Genomic DNA, 15,975 nt, shown 5'->3' with positions numbered 1-15,975 from the left:
TAGTGGTTATTTGGAATATTTAATTTCAGCCACCTAATAGTGGTTATTTGGAATTTTTTCTTAAACAGACAAAACATAAAAAGTTTCTAGGAAGGTGGTTATTTGATCCGTTATCTTTTTATGTGCTCTTTTTTTGGCACTGTATGCAAATATTCCCAAGCCTTTTACAGGGGAAATAAAGAAACAGAAGAAAATAGAAAGTAACGAGGACAACAAGAACTAGAGCTCATTGACTTCTAAAGGCATTTGACATTATACTGCTAATTAGATCCCCAGAACCAGTCCACAGAGCACAGACTGCAGGGGTTGATCATAAAATCAAAGCATATCAAGCTGCAATTTTAGGCTTTATCTCAAAGGAAAATATATGTGATACCCATGAACAAAAAAGCCTACATAATTATTGTGTATATAATAGACATACTTACATATACCCTAAGACAAGTATAACACACCGATCTACAAAAACCTAGATTCCAAGTGAGAATACTGTTGGTGGTTCTCCAACCCATACACACACACATATATATATATGTTCATATTCTGAATGGCATACATATGATTATACAATTAATTAATCCTTATCGCGCCTCCATCACTGTCATGGTTATACTATAGGCTGTTGAAGACAAACCATGCTTACTTGAAGAGGAATATGGTTCTGCCAAATGATCTGTTTCTATGAAATAGCCTGGTGGTTTGGGCTCAGGCAAAGCACCCTCACCACTCAGCATCAAAACCACAGAAGGCATGCTGGGCCTATCGACAGGGCGTTGTTGAACACATAGCAGGCTAATATGGATACAACGCAACACTTCTGACAAATCTTGTGAGTAATCATTCATGCATGCATCAATCAGTTGAAATGGCTTTCCTTCTTGAAACAATGTCCATGCCTAGATATATTCAGAATTAACCAATCTTATTCCTTTTATATGGGTCTAACATGTTTAAATATGTTAGCAAAAATCAAATGCTACCCAATTAGTAGCCATAGAAATTTTTTTTTTTTTTTAATATATAATAAAACTTACATGTCCAATGAGGGTGATCCCATGGTTTTGATGATGAAATCCTCTGCTTCTTTTTCCACTTATAATCTCCAACATCAATATCCCAAAGCTAAAGACATCGGATTTTATTGAGAATTGCCCATCAAAAGCATACTCCGGTGCCATATACCCACTGAAAATAGAGATAAATTTGTTAGGAATACAAGGTAGATTCTTATAATATCTAAGAAACCGAATGAATGGCAAGAATGTACTCACTAAGTTCCTACTACTCTGTTCGTATTTCCTTCTGTTTGATCTCCTCCAAAGGTTCTAGCCATGCCAAAGTCTGAAATCTTAGGGTTCATTTCTTTGTCTAGTAAAACATTACTTGGTTTGAGATCTCTATGTATAATTCTTAATCTAGAATCTTGATGGAGATAAAGAAGTCCTCGAGCAACACCGCAAATTATTTGGAAACGTTGAGACCATTCTAATAGCTTTTCTTGCTTATGATCTGGTTAATATGTATTTCATGTTAATGATGTGTGTGTGAACACAAAAGGTTGATGATTATATAGAAAATTAAAAATTCTATGTTCTTTAGAGCATTGATGCTTGGAACCCAGGCTTTTGTTGAAGAGATTTTTACCAAAAATGAAAGAGTCCAGGCTTTTGTTGGGCATATATTCATAAACCAGCAATTTCTCCTCTCCCTCAATGCAGCAGCCAAGAAGCTTTACAAGATTACGATGCTGAAGCTTGGCAATTAGTATTACTTCATTCTTAAATTCATTTACCCCTTGTCCAGAACTTATTGAAAGCCTCTTCACTGCAATTTCTTGTCCGTCTTCTAATATACCCTGAAAAATATTAGTTCATTCAAAAGATTGCAAGTCTTTCTTATTTTTTATGTTTTGCTTGTTTGATATATGTTTCTTAAATTAGTTCGTCATAATCTTACCCTGTATACAGGTCCGAAACCACCTTCCCCAAGCTTATTTTCCATTGAAAAGTTATTAGTTGCAGTTACTATTTTTGATAAGTGGAACAACGGAAGCTCCAAGTCTTCCTTTCGGCCTCCATTACTTGGATCTACCATTTCATTTCTCTTTGTTTTTTCTGATGGAGTAAAATTAAAGGTAATGAAGAGAAAATATGAAATTCATATACACATAACTCATAAGAAAGTTTAAGGTCTCCATAATTGATATTATATTCTAAACTGAATGCAAATTAGTAGAGATATAATTATAAGCAAAATATCAGAATCCTGTTTATGCTCATGATATAAAACTTGTTATTGCTCACTTAATAGAGAAGACACGTCTCCAATAATACCAAACAGCTAAAATGTTTTAAGATTATGCACTTGCTCTTGAAAATGCCCTGTATCTAATCAACAAGTTGTTAGTCGTAATGTAGGAGATTATTACATGCAAGACGCGCATTGCGCATATAATACATACATACATATACAATATGTATCTACAGAACAATAAGATATATTTTTTTTTTCATGAAGAGATGAACTTATGATTTAACCTCATGCTGCAGTAGTTCTTGTAATTTGGTAACATGCCCAAAAAAAAAAAAAAAAAAATCCAAATTTCATTACGTGGGTAGATCGCTAGAAAATTCTACTTGAACATACAATTCTAACCTTATTTAGATGGGGATCATATAATTAAATATTTGCCAATTTTATTCTTTTGAGTACCATATATATTACCTTTCAAGGCTGCTTTCCTTTTTCGGGAAATGAAAAATCCAAGGCAGAGCATCCCAGAAACCACTGCAATGATAGATGCAGCTATCATTGCTGCCTTCACTTTACCATCAACTCTTGTTTTTGTAGTCTTTTCTGTGTTTTTGTTTTTTTCTTTTTTTTTTTTTTTTTTTTTTTAACAGAAAAGCAAACATAAGCAACATTCCTGCTTAAAGATATTAATTCAAAAGGGAAAAAATATTCGACAGCAGAAACATATTAACCAAGAAGGACTTGTTGCTAAAAGATTAATGGAAGCAAGTTTTTGAAGTCAAACAAATAAGCACGGACAATGAAATATATTAGTACAAAATTATATGCAATGAACCATTCTTGCAAAATTAGGCCCATACCTAGCTCTGAAGCTGGCATTCGAATATATAGATCCTGTCCATCGGCAAACCACCTTACATCTACCAGATCACCAAACCACAAGGCGCAGCCGCTACCTTTTCCTCTGATATCAGAGTTCATATAAGCCATGCAAGAACAGTTGTTCAAGCATTTGGCCCGGCATTCCTCGAGATTCATATTTTTGTCCATCCAAGAATTTGTGGTATCAGGCAACTTCAAGTCAACAAATTTAACGAATCCATCTGTGTGTTTATCCTGGCAGCTCAGTGGCACACTACGTTCACATCCTTTAGACCAATCCATCCCATCCCACAGTTCTTGAGACTTAGGTTTGAATCCTTTTAGACATTCACAAACCGGGTTCTGTCCTATGGTACATTTTCCATTGGCTCCACAGACGCCATAATCATCACAAAGATCTCTAGGTACTGAAGAATATTCTCTCCAAGTTTGATTTGCTTCAATCCATATAGAACGCTCGCGTGTACGGGTGGTTTGGTTCAAAGCTAGTTTTGAGATCACAGACTCATTCACAAGTTTGTACATATAGTACACTTCATCATCGGTGTCAACAAAGTGAAATTCATAAAGGGGATTGGGTCTTAGTTCTGGTGAACCACTGAAACGAAGGCCATTCCATGGGCCCGTACGATAGAACTTACCAGTGCCTCGTCTTATATATCCTTCTGGATATGTACCAGGCTGTGGTTCAATCCTGTAAGTGAAATCTTCTGGACATGGGTCATCTGGACTCCTCCATGCTGATAGACTTCTCTTAAGACCAGTCCTCAAGTCCCATCCCAACTTCATGCTTGGTAACAATGTATCACAGGGAAAATCGAAGCTTTGCCATACATAATTTTCAGCATTTCCATCTTTCTCATCTCTCAGTACAAGATTACCAGAGTCGAGAATCTGTACAAATGGAATCTGGGCTCGTTTTAGTGAGCTCGACCACCAAACTAGACTCTTGTTCTGACCCAAAAGTACAAGATCGCCTGTGCTGTTTATGGTCAACACGCCAGACGAATCATTGATTGGGTTGCATCGGTTTGCAACCCAAACAACAGTTCTCAATGGGATATTTTTGTACCAAATTCCCAAGTAACGATTCTCGGAAGTGTCTGGACTGAAGAAACCCAGCTCAAATCTTCCTTCACTTGAAACCAATGTTCTGCCATCACTGAGAGATTGGTGTTGACGAATGCTATCAAGTGCCAAAGAATCAGTAAAGAACAAAATGAGGAAAATAACAGTGATAAACATAAAAGAAGAAAGACCCATTATTTCTATTTCTTGAGCACTGTGCTTACTGGATTAAAAATGAAAGATAAGACCCTTGTGGCTGAGCATTTCAGAAAGAGAATGGTAAATATGAGGCTTTAGTGGTGTTGACTTGTATGTATGAGAAGGTGAAAATTTCCACCTTCACTGCTATGGAACAAAAATAAAAAAATAAAAAGAATTGCATATTCCAATGAGAAGTGTATTACGGTTCGATTTGTCTCAGTCTCATAATCAAAATTATGGAAAAACTTTTGAAGTCTCCACCGTTTAGAACCCGAATATGGCCCACAGGAGTTGAAATAAGATGAAAACTATGGAAATTTGCTTAGCAAATGATGGGGATTTTTTATTTTATTTTTATTATTATCAATTTTTTTAAGTTACAAATTTTCAATCATTTTAAGTTTTGATTAAATGGTAGTATCATGGTGGGAGTTATTGTCTCACATTTTGCAGAGAAGAAAAAAAACAAAGACAGAAAACGAAACCCACGTAGTTTGGTGGAGGGTCGTAAATTCAATAAATCCCATTAACGCAATGTCGGAGGGGTGACCCACAAAAGCTTCCAGATGATGCAGTCAAAGCATACCTTCCTCCTCCCCACCGCAACAGGAGCTTTGTAACGGCGGTCAAACAGAGGTCGCTGCCTGAAACCACCCACTAACGTGTACGGCGCTTTAATTAACAATAACGACGCCCTGTTATTTTCGTGGTCTTCCAACAACGACTTCTTGTTAATTATACTTTGTTTGGTCACTCGAATTTCCAAACCAACGATTTTCTCGTTGTTGTTGGGACAACCCGGTTGGACCCCTCCAAGATCGACAGTGAATGAGGTTAGCTTTGTAATTTTTTGGATTCTCTGTTTTACATTTTTATAGTTTTAAAATGCATTCTCAATTTAATTTTTTCAATTGAAACATTTTGATTTTAATTTTGGTTTCAATTTTTGGCCCTGCATAATTATCCTTACCTTTACTTTATGCTAAACTCTTTTTTTTTTTTTTTTTTTTTTTACTTATGTTATTAAGATCTCTATGTTAGCTCAAATATGTCATAATCCATTCTTCATTTTTGACCAAAGTTTCCATTTATTATTAAACTCAAATTAAAACCAAAAGCTTTCTATTAAAAAAACAAAAAAATTCCATCTTTGTTGGTTCCATTAGTTAGCGATTCCCAGTGCAAGTAACTGGATTTTGTTGGAAGTAGAAGGATTAATGAAAACCAATTTAAAGCTTCCACCTATAGAAAAGCGCCTCCCGTGGTATAGACTGGTATAGACTAGACGCTTTATACCTTCTAAGTTGATTTTATATGTATATATATATATATACACATATATAGAAAGAATTATTCTATAATATGGACTATAATAATTTGATAAAGTGGGCAAAGTTGCCCACTAAATAGTGGACGCCACAGCTTTGCAGTGTCAGATAACATGTCACTATTTTTTGTTCTTCTTCCTACAATATAATGTATAACATCAGATAATATTTCTATATTTATATATATATATATATATATATCATATATGTATGTATACAGTAATTCTCTTATTAAAAAAAAAAAAATAGACGTATACTTTTATTGTAATGAATGTGAATCAAGTGCCTACAAATGTGTCAAAACTGTATATTCGTTCATAATAGGCCCAATTTTAAGTAATGCATGGATTCCATATGAAGGGGCAGCATTATTTGATGTCCTACCGAGGCTCACTAGCCTTGAAATCTTCATCCTCCATCAAATGGGATAATGGGTAGATATAAATACAGTAAAATGATATTTTTATCAAACAAAAGGATATAGTTTCAGTTAGGATCTTTTGGGAGCTGTATCATCCTTATCTGTAACATTTTCTATTATCAATTATCTTAATGGTCAAATATACCAGCATAGTTGAATTTGAAGGTTACATATATCTACCCTTCAACTTTGGTATGGAAATATCATTGGTTAACTACCATGCATAATGCTTTCTTGAGGAACACACTACTTCTAAATGCCCTGTTTCCATGAAATAACAAGGCAATTCGGGCTAAGGCAACAAAGCATGATCACTGGCCAACATCAGAACCACGAACAACATGCTCGACCTATCTGCAAGACGTTGTTGCACACACAACAGGCTAATATGGATGCAATGCAACACCTATGACAAATTCTCTGAGTAATTTTTGTTCAAGCATGCATTAAGCAGTTCATGTGGCCTATCTTCTTTTATAATTGTCCATGCCTGCATATATTCAAACCCCTTGTCATATTGTTATCTAACTTGTTAGTGATTATGGATAATAAAACTAGGAATAAAATTATGCAGTTTTTTAATTTGTCGCTTGCATGTCTGATGAGGGTGGCGTCATGGTTTTGATGATGAAATCCTGTGCATGTCTTTCCAGTTATAATCTCCAGCATTAATATTCCAAAGCTAAAGATGTGATTTTATTGAGAATTGTCCATCAAAAGCATATTCTGATACCATATAGCCACTGCATATATAAAAGAAAGAACTCTTTGTCAAGAATATAAGTTATAAATCAATTATGGAGTTAGCTAGCATATATGTTATAGTACTCACTAGGTTCATACTAATCTGTTTGTATTTCCTTTTGTTTGATCTCCTCCAAAGGTTTTAGCCATGACAAAGTCCTAAATTCTGCATGGAGCAACAGATTACTTGCTTTGAGATCTTTATGTATAATTGTTAATCTAGAATAATGAAGATATCAAAGTCCCCGAGCAATTCAACATATAAAGCATTGCCACCGCTCTAATTGTTCACTCTGCTTTATATCTAAAAAATTTGTTTTCAATTTGGAAAATTTACATATGAGTCCAATGTTTAGAGGGATTCTAATCACTCTACGATATTTTTGCTTATGACACTTAAGTTGAGAGGGATTCTATCCAAAAATGAAAGTGTCTAGGCTTTTGTTATATTCATAAAACCTGCTCTTTCTGTTCTCCCTGCTTCCACAAATGTACAAGCAAAGAATGAGCATTCCAAATACTACTCCAATGACAGCTAAAACCATAACTGCTATCTTTACCTTACCATCACCTGTCGTTCTTCTTTCCCTTTCTAGTCATCAGACATAGAAAAACATGCATAAGGAAATTGCTGCTGAGAGATAACTAGAAAACGACTATTCATACAAAATTTGGTACCTAACTAGCTCTGAAGCTGGCATTCGAATATATAGATCCTGTCCAACTTCATGCAATTCTCTGATGTCTCTCAGCTCACCGAACCAGAGGACACAACCACTACCTTCTTCTCTAATATAGGAGAAGTTATTCAAGCGTTTGACCTTGCATTCCTTATACTCCTTTTCATCCATGTATGAGTGTTCTCTGACAATTTTAAGCCAACAAATTTGGCAAATCTATCTCTGTGTTTATCCTGGTAGCTTGTCGGTATATTGTGTTCACATACTTGAGACCAATCCACCCTAATCCAGTTTTCTTGAGACTTTGGCTTGAATCCTTTTAGACATTGGCATATTGGATTCTCTACCGTCATACATTTTCCATTGGCTCCACAAAAGTTGTAAGTATGGCAATAATCTCTTGGTACCAAAGAATATTGCCTCCAAGTTTGATCTGCTTGAATCCATATAGAACATTCACGTGTACTGGTGGTTTGGTTCAATAAAATTCTTGAGATTACAGACTTGTTCATGTGATAATAGAGTTCATCATGGTTCTTAAAACCATGAATTGGGTCTCTATTTTGGTGAGCCATTGAATTGAAGTCCATTCCATTGGCCTTGACGGTAGAACTTTGCAGTGTGCTTCCTGATATATTCTTCATGGTATGTATTAGGTAACACATCAATCCCTTAAGTCAATTATCCACGACATGGATCATCTGGATGCTTCCATCCCATCCTAACTTCATATTTGGTAACAATGTATCACAAGGATAGTCAAAACTTTACCACTAGTAATGTTGTTGATCTACATCATTTTTATCTTGTAGTACAAGATTCCCAAAATCTAATACCTGTACCAATGGATTCAGGCTAGTTTGACCAAGCTGGTCGACCAAACTACACTCTTACTCTGACCCCGATAAGAACAACATTGCCTTGGCAGTTTATCATCAGCAAGCCAAATGAGCCATTAATTGGGTTGCATCAATTTTCCATCCAAACAACAGTTCTCAATGGGATGTTTTTGTACTAAATTCCTAAATAACTGTTCTACGAAGAGCCTAGGCTTAAGAATACCCAGCTCAAAGCTTCCTTCTCTTGAAACCAAGATTCTTACATCAGTAAGAGATTGGAATGGAGTAATGCTATCAACTGCATGTGAAATTGACAAAAAGAAACAGAGCAAATTCACACTGATGATAATCATAAAAGAATGCTCTAGTGGTTTCTACTTCTCGAGTTCTCTGCTTATTGGTTACAAATGAAAGATAATAGACTCTTGTGAATTAGCATTAATTTAGAAAAATAATTAATTTGTATGTAGCAAGGCTAATTGACCAGTATGCAGGTTTGGAAATGGAGGAATGGAATTTTGCACCTTCACTGCTATGTTGAAAGTTCATAATTCCACGTTCGAAGAAGATTCCTGCCTCATTATACATGCTTAGTGATTCCTGTTGATATTGACATTTTTTTTTTTTTTTTTTTGGGTGAATACTCCTGTTGATATTGACATGAAAAACATGCAGTGAGAAAATATACAGAAATCACGTCAGTCTGCATGTTAGGAATCTTGGTTAAGAACTAAATTGGTCACAACTAACATTTGTCTTCCTATCAAGAAAGAATCTCTAGTCATCAATCTCAAAAGGTTAAAAAGTGATCAGAATTGAGTTTACAAGATGACATAATTTAACTTAGATATTATTTTAAACAAAAGTTTAAGTTGTTCTAATACGATACCAGGAGCTGGTTTGGGAATCATTCTGTAGGACTCACTTCTTTTTCTAGAAAATGAATTCTAGTTCCAGAATTACCAAAAATTATTTTCCTGTAGCCTTTAATGTTCTTAAGAATAATTTTAGGCATTTAAAAATCTTTATAAGTTATATTATAAAAACTTAGATTTGATAAGAAATTTAACCTACTTTGCAAAAGGAACCTTCTTAATAGGTTCAATGCAAAACCAATTATATTCTTTCAGAAGGCCCTTCTATATATATTCCAAAAATTTAAATCATTCCCGTTTCTAGGAAGGCAGAGAGAAAGTTTCTGATTGGCTTGTTGTATGTACATGGTGTGTTGTGTGCATGGTTTTTCTTATAGTTAAGTTACTTGATATGATTCTGGACCTGCAGGTCTTGGTATTAGACTTTTAGGTTTTTTGCTACAAAGATTCCATCTTTTGAAGAAGAAAAGCAATTGAGATTTAGAATATAATTTCGGAATCATTTGGAAATTGGTTGGAAAGCTTCATATGGTATGGACTAGAAACTTGCTATATCTCCTTCTAGTACCTAGACTGTGTTAGCTGAATCACACATGATCTTCTCAATTATAAGTTGATTATATTCCTCGGTCTTAGTGTGATGGGGTTGGAACAAAGTATCCAACAGGAATGTAATCGGTAAAACCAGTATATCTGTCCATAATAGGCCCAATTTTCAAGATTTTATGAGGAGCATCTAGAAGAAGGGCCTAAAACCCTGAATGACACGGCAGTTGACTTCATATGCATGGATTCCATATGAAGGGGATATCCTACCAAAACTTATGGAAACTTCATTAACAGTGACTTGAATATATGCTGAAATTTTCATATATGATTGACGGAGGTGGTTTATTCTGTCTTTCATGTAGTTGCTGGATGACAACTATTCGTGCTCGATGGCATTTTTTGGGTTTGACAGTTGCAATATTTATCCTACCGAAATCTCTAGAAAATTATAGCCAGATTAACTCCATCATTCTATCTCACCTTTCGGAAAAGCAAATAGGCTGTTTGTGGTCAGAACAGTGAAAGAAGGCACCGAGTTTTCTTGAGACATAGCAAAACAACAACAGATTTTTTTTGTTTTTAGACCTATCTATTATGAGCAGACCAAGCTTCTCCTAACTGTCATATTTAGAGTCAATTTTCTGCCCTCATCTTGTGTTCTGCTTTTTCTCTAGTTCTGTTTGGAAATATGCCACAACCAAAAACAGGGCAACGAAAGAAACGAAGAAAAAGTAAAATAACCTGGACATGCCATTGCTAATTAGACTCCAAACCCAATTCACATACGGCAGGTTTAATGGTTTGATCATCATACAAATGCATATGAAGGTGGAAGCCTGCAAATGAGATTTTTCGTTTTTCTCATTTAAGATTAGAAGGTAATCTTCTTAGCCGTCTAATGGCAGTTGCAAAGGTATTTGATGGCTTCCCTAGGCTTCCTAAAATTACATTCCAACATACTACAGCTGGTTTCGTAAAATTCAGACTACATGAAGTTAATCTAATATTTTTTTCCAATCAAAAAGACCCAAAGCTCATCCAATTTCTATTCGTTCAGTGCAGGGGCAATCCTTCTTGGATCATAAATTCTTAGATTAATAGTTTCTTAAAACATGTTAGATTTACAGAACCACGAGTTGTCTCATGTTGCCATTTCACACCTCTTGTTTGAACAAATTAAATTTAACCCACTAGCCTTGAAATTACCTGCTATCTGATATGTAAGAAATGTTACGAATGGATAAACCTGACGAATATACTTATTTATATTTGTAAATACATTGACATGCTATGTATGCTCAACGAGCCTCCAGAATTGTTATAGTTATATCATTTGTGGAAGATGATAAATGCTTGCTTGAGGAATAATCTGCTTCGAAATACCCATTTGATTCCATAAAGAAAGCTGGTGGTTTAGGCTGAACCAAAGCAACCTCACCAGCCAACATCATAACCACAGACGACATGCTTGGTCTATCCACAGGGCACTGTTGTACGCATAGCAGGCTGGTGTGGATACAGCGCAACACTTCAGACAGATTCTGAGAGGAGTTTCTCAAGCATTCATCAATCAGTTCAAATGGCCTGCCTTCTTGCATCATTGTCCATGCCTGTACATATTGAACCAAAATCATGTGTCATTCATATGTATAACACTGCTCATATATATAAAATAAATAGGTTTAGGAAAATTGATGTTACCAAAGCAGGCTAAAAAGTTATGGTCTTTATGGACAATAGTCAAAATACCTGTTTTCCAGAAGACACTTTATTGTAATTTATAGTAATTTTATTGTTTTCATGGAAGTCTCTGTATTCAGCTGACTCCTTTTGTATTTTATTATAAAATTAACTATGCAGTTGAACCACAAAATTCACAACCTGTGATAAAATAAAATAAAATAAAAAACTCAATAAATTTTCTTTCTTTCTTTCATTTTAATCATTTTCACTTTTGCTTTTGTTTGTTTGTTTTCTTTTGTCTTTTTTTTTTTAATTTTTATCTATTACTTACATATCCAATAAGGGTGACCCCATCGTTTTGATGATGAAACCCTGTGCTTCTCTTTCCACTTATAATCTCCAACATCAATACTCCAAAGCTAAAAACATCAGATTTGATTGAGAACTTTCCATTATAAGCATACTCTGGTGCCATATAGCCACTGCATACAGAACCAAATTCGTTAGGAAAAAGTAGTTGGATTATCATATAATATATAAGGAGCTAGTCTGGGAAGAATAACTTACTATGTTCCAACCACTCTGTTTGTATATCCTTCTGTCTGATCTCCTAAAAGGGTTCTAGCCATGCCAAAGTCTGAAATCTTGGGATTCATTTCTTTATCAAGTAAAATATTACTTGCTTTGAGATCTCTGTGAATAATTCTCAATCTAGAATCATGATGGAGATAAAGAAGTCCCCGGGATATTCCACAAATAATTTGGAAGCGTTGCCACCACTCTAATTGTTTACTTTGCTTTGGATCTGGAAAAAAATATGCTTTCAATTTAGCAAATGCACAAATAAATGCAAGGCATTTAAAATGTGTGTATTTTTAAGCAGGACCCTTAAGTTCAGAGGAATTCTAACCAAAAATGAAAGAGTCCAGGCTTTTATTCGGCATATATTCATAAACCAGCATTTTCTCTTCTCCATGAATGCAGCAACCAAGAAGCTTTACAAGATTCCGATGCTGGAGCTTGGCAAATAGTATTACTAGTTCATTCTTAAACTCGTTTATGCCTTGTCCGGATCTCTCTGACAGCCTCTTCACTGCAATTTCTTGTCCATCTTTCAGCATACCCTGAAAATGTATATTCATCAGTATGACTGCAAAAAAGTCTCTCTTGATTTGTATGTATACTTTATTCAAGATATAGTTCTTATATAATTAGCTTGTCATAATCTTACCCTGTAAACAGGTCCAAAACCACCTTCCCCAAGCTTATTTTCCATTGAAAATTTATTAGTTGCGGTTGCCATTGTTGATATGTCGAACAAGGGGAGATCCAAGTCTTCCTTTCGGCCTCCATTGTTCTGACTTACTATCTCATTTATCATTATTTTCTCTGATGAAGTAAAAGAATAACGAAGTGAATAAATGAACCAATACTAAAAATGCATAACGAGTTTTAACGGTATCCACAACTGAAACAATATTCTAAAATGAAATGCATATTATATTAGTTAGTGAATTCAAGATTTTAGTTTGTAAATTCAATTCCTCAATACGACACCAGCCTCATCTAAATGGGAATCACATAATAATTTATTTGTCTTTTCTATTATCTTTTTTAAGGATTATGTATTACCTTTGGAGGCGGTTGTCCTTAATCTGCTAATGCAATAGCCAAGAATGAGCATCCCTGAAACTACTGCTCCCATGACAGCCACAGTTATCCCTGCTGTCTTCACCTTATCATAAGCTCCTATTTCTGTTTTTCTTTCTAGTTATTTGACACATAAAAGCAAACATAAGTAAATTGCTGCTAAAAATATATTCCAAAACAGAGTTAAAATACTTGGAACAGAAAAAATATTTAACAATAACTTTGTTACGAGATTAGTCTCATACCTGGCTGCACAGCTGGCATTCGAATGTATAGGTCCTGTCCACCATCAGGTATCAATCTTATATCCACCAGATCATCAAACCACAAGACACAGCCATTACCTTTGCCCCTGATATCGGAGTTCGTATAAGCCATACAAGAACAGTTGTTCAAGCATTTGGCCCTGCATTCCTCAAGATTAATACTATTATCCACCCAAGAATTTGTGGTATCTGGCAATTTCAATCCAACATATTTGATAAAACCATGTCTGTGTTTCTCTTGGCAGCTCAGTGGTAAATCGCGTTTGCAACCTTGAGACCAATCCATGGTATTCCAATTTTCTTGAGACCTAGGCTTGAACCCTTCTAGACATTCACAGACTGGATTCTGGCCAATGATACATTTTCCATTGGCTCCGCAGAGGCCATATTTATCGCAATAGTCTCGAGGTACAGAAATATATTGCTCCCAAGTCTGATCTGCTGCAATCCATACATAACGTTCGCGTGTGCTGGTGGTTTGGTTCAGAGCTAGTCTTGATATCAAAGACTCATTCTTGAGTGTATACATGTAAGACACTTCGTTGTCATCATCAACAAAGTGAAAATCATAAAGAGGATTGTTTCTCAGCTCTGGTGAGCCACTGAACCGTAGGCCATTCCACGGGCCAGTTCGATAGAATTTGTCATTTCCCTGCCTTATATATCCTTCAGAGTATTTATGAGGTCTTAGCTCAATCCCATAAGTGAAATTTCCAGGACATGGATCATCTGGATTCTTCCAAGCTGATAGGCTCCACTTGTGACCTGTCCTCAAATTCCATCCCAACTTCATGTATGGTAACAATGTGTCACAAGGATAGTCAAAGCTTTGCCACAAATAAGATTCTTGATTTCCATCGTTCTCGTCTTTTAGTACTAGATTCCCGGAATCTAGAAGCCGCAGCAGAGGATTCTGAGGTTGCTTGACTGAGGTTGTCGACCAGACCACACTCCTGTTCTTACCCAAAAGGACAAGATTGCCTGTGCTGCTTATACTCAACAAGCCAGAAGAATCATTGATTGGGTTGCATCCGTTTGCAACCCAAACAACAGTTTTTACAGGGATTTTCTTGTACCAAATTCCCAAGTAACGGTTCTTGGAAGTGCCTGGACTGAAGAAACCTAGCTCAAATTTTCCACCACTTGAAACCAAAGTTTTGCCATCACTAATAGACTGGAATTGACTAATGCTATCAAATAGTGAGGACGAAGTAGTGGTAAAGATAAAAAAGAGCAAATTGGCTCTGAGAAACCAAATGGAAGGAGCCTCCATTGTTTTGTTTTGTTTTTTTCTGTTTTTTAGTTTACTACTTAAGCGCCAACTCTGTCAATTGTTTTCAATATATAGGCACAGCCTTCTGATTGGGAGACACTGTGGAAGGTAACCTTGGAAAGAAGGCTAATGAACAGTGACAGAACTTATAATAATAATATTATGGTCCAACTGTCTCATAATGGTTGGAAAACTATGAATCGTGTACCGTTTGAAGTGAACTCAGTTTTCCGCAATTGCAACAGTGACAAATGGGCATTGTTTTTTTAATTAGTCCAAAATTTTGACACCCATTTCAAATCTGCTTTCCCGTTTTACCATAAATTACTATCAGTTTTTTTTCCAAAGAAGGTGATAATCTTGATTGAGACATAGTTTCGTTAAATCTGATGTTTTGGTCTGGAGGAAATTCATGTTGGTGGTTATGGTGGGGTACGTGGTCTAGTATGGAAAATAAGTGCATGAAGGGGAAGTGGTCGTTTTCCATACATATTTTGAATTTGATGCTGTGGAGGCCACAATAATAATTCCGATGTGCATTAAATATCACATACATACCTACATACATACCCTCCTTCCAAATCTCCAATTGCAGAGATATGTTAACAGCAGACAAGGCTTTTAAGGCAAATTGACTTCCTTTACCGCGAATATAATAGACTACTACATCATGTCATCAATCTATTTTATTTGTTTCTTTTTTTCTATATTTTTATTTGAACGTCCAGTCTATAAATTATAGTTTTTTTAAATATATGAAAATTGCACTTAATTCGATATGAAAAATCATGCTGAACATCGTTCTAAGAACATTTGTGTTACAGTTTATCAGAGATGAAAGAAGTTAAAGGCCGTAATTGCAATTTAGTATCTTATGCTATGAAGAATTAGTTATCAATTTAACACGATGCAGTATATAGAGTCTTGAGTTAAACTGTTACATTTTGGCTCAATAGTTATTATTATTTCTTTTTTTATTTTTTAAATACCAGTAATTTGTTGAAGTTTAGATCCCCTAGTTTTATTTAAAAACTTGCATAGTATCTTTAACAGTTAACCGCCATTTATTTATTTAAAATAAAAATAAAAATTATAAAAATGAATTGATTATACTAAAATGCAATATATAATTAAACTGAATTTCAGAACATGAATGCAACGTTTTAAATTTGAGAGACTTCTCAATGTTAGTATGTACTAAACGGCTAAACCACAATTAATACAAATTTTAAAAAAGGTTTATCAAAAATAAAAAAGAAATGA

The 15,975-nt window shown here is 35.1% G+C and overlaps 2 protein-coding genes across 5 annotated transcripts; both read right to left on the bottom strand.

Moving 5' to 3' along the window:
- Positions 1-347: 347 nt before the first annotated feature.
- LOC107430718 (G-type lectin S-receptor-like serine/threonine-protein kinase At4g27290) lies at positions 348-4,946 on the bottom strand. Of its 4 annotated transcripts, XM_048478402.2 has the most exons (8): positions 4,894-4,946; positions 3,114-4,321; positions 2,725-2,874; positions 1,957-2,114; positions 1,645-1,855; positions 1,272-1,509; positions 1,035-1,185; positions 348-896 (listed from the first exon to the last, which is right to left on the bottom strand). In XM_048478402.2, exons 1-8 carry the CDS (start codon positions 4,929-4,931, stop codon positions 582-584), a joined length of 2,469 nt encoding a protein of 822 aa, XP_048334359.2. In that variant the 5' UTR covers positions 4,932-4,946; the 3' UTR covers positions 348-581. The 4 variants fall into 4 exon arrangements, with proteins under 4 accessions (XP_048334359.2, XP_015897081.3, XP_048334352.2 ...); XM_016041595.4 differs by lacking the exon at positions 4,894-4,946 and having other exon boundaries at positions 3,114-4,421; XM_048478395.2 differs by lacking the exon at positions 4,894-4,946 and having other exon boundaries at positions 2,725-2,856; positions 3,114-4,421.
- A 5,465-nt stretch (positions 4,947-10,411) lies between these two features.
- Positions 10,412-14,734, bottom strand: LOC107430750 (G-type lectin S-receptor-like serine/threonine-protein kinase At4g27290). The gene is made up of 7 exons (XM_016041631.4): positions 13,419-14,734; positions 13,156-13,290; positions 12,755-12,912; positions 12,434-12,647; positions 12,091-12,328; positions 11,855-12,005; positions 10,412-11,450 (listed from the first exon to the last, which is right to left on the bottom strand). Exons 1-7 carry the CDS (start codon positions 14,710-14,712, stop codon positions 11,139-11,141), a joined length of 2,502 nt encoding a protein of 833 aa, XP_015897117.3. The 5' UTR covers positions 14,713-14,734; the 3' UTR covers positions 10,412-11,138.
- Between the last annotated feature and the right edge of the window lie 1,241 nt (positions 14,735-15,975).

This window comes from Ziziphus jujuba, chromosome 1 (genome assembly GCF_031755915.1).
Source record: "Ziziphus jujuba cultivar Dongzao chromosome 1, ASM3175591v1".
In the NCBI taxonomy this organism is placed as follows: domain Eukaryota; kingdom Viridiplantae; phylum Streptophyta; class Magnoliopsida; order Rosales; family Rhamnaceae; genus Ziziphus; species Ziziphus jujuba.
Note: the sequence above shows the minus strand (reverse complement) of the source record. Positions and strands in the feature narration are given on the sequence as shown.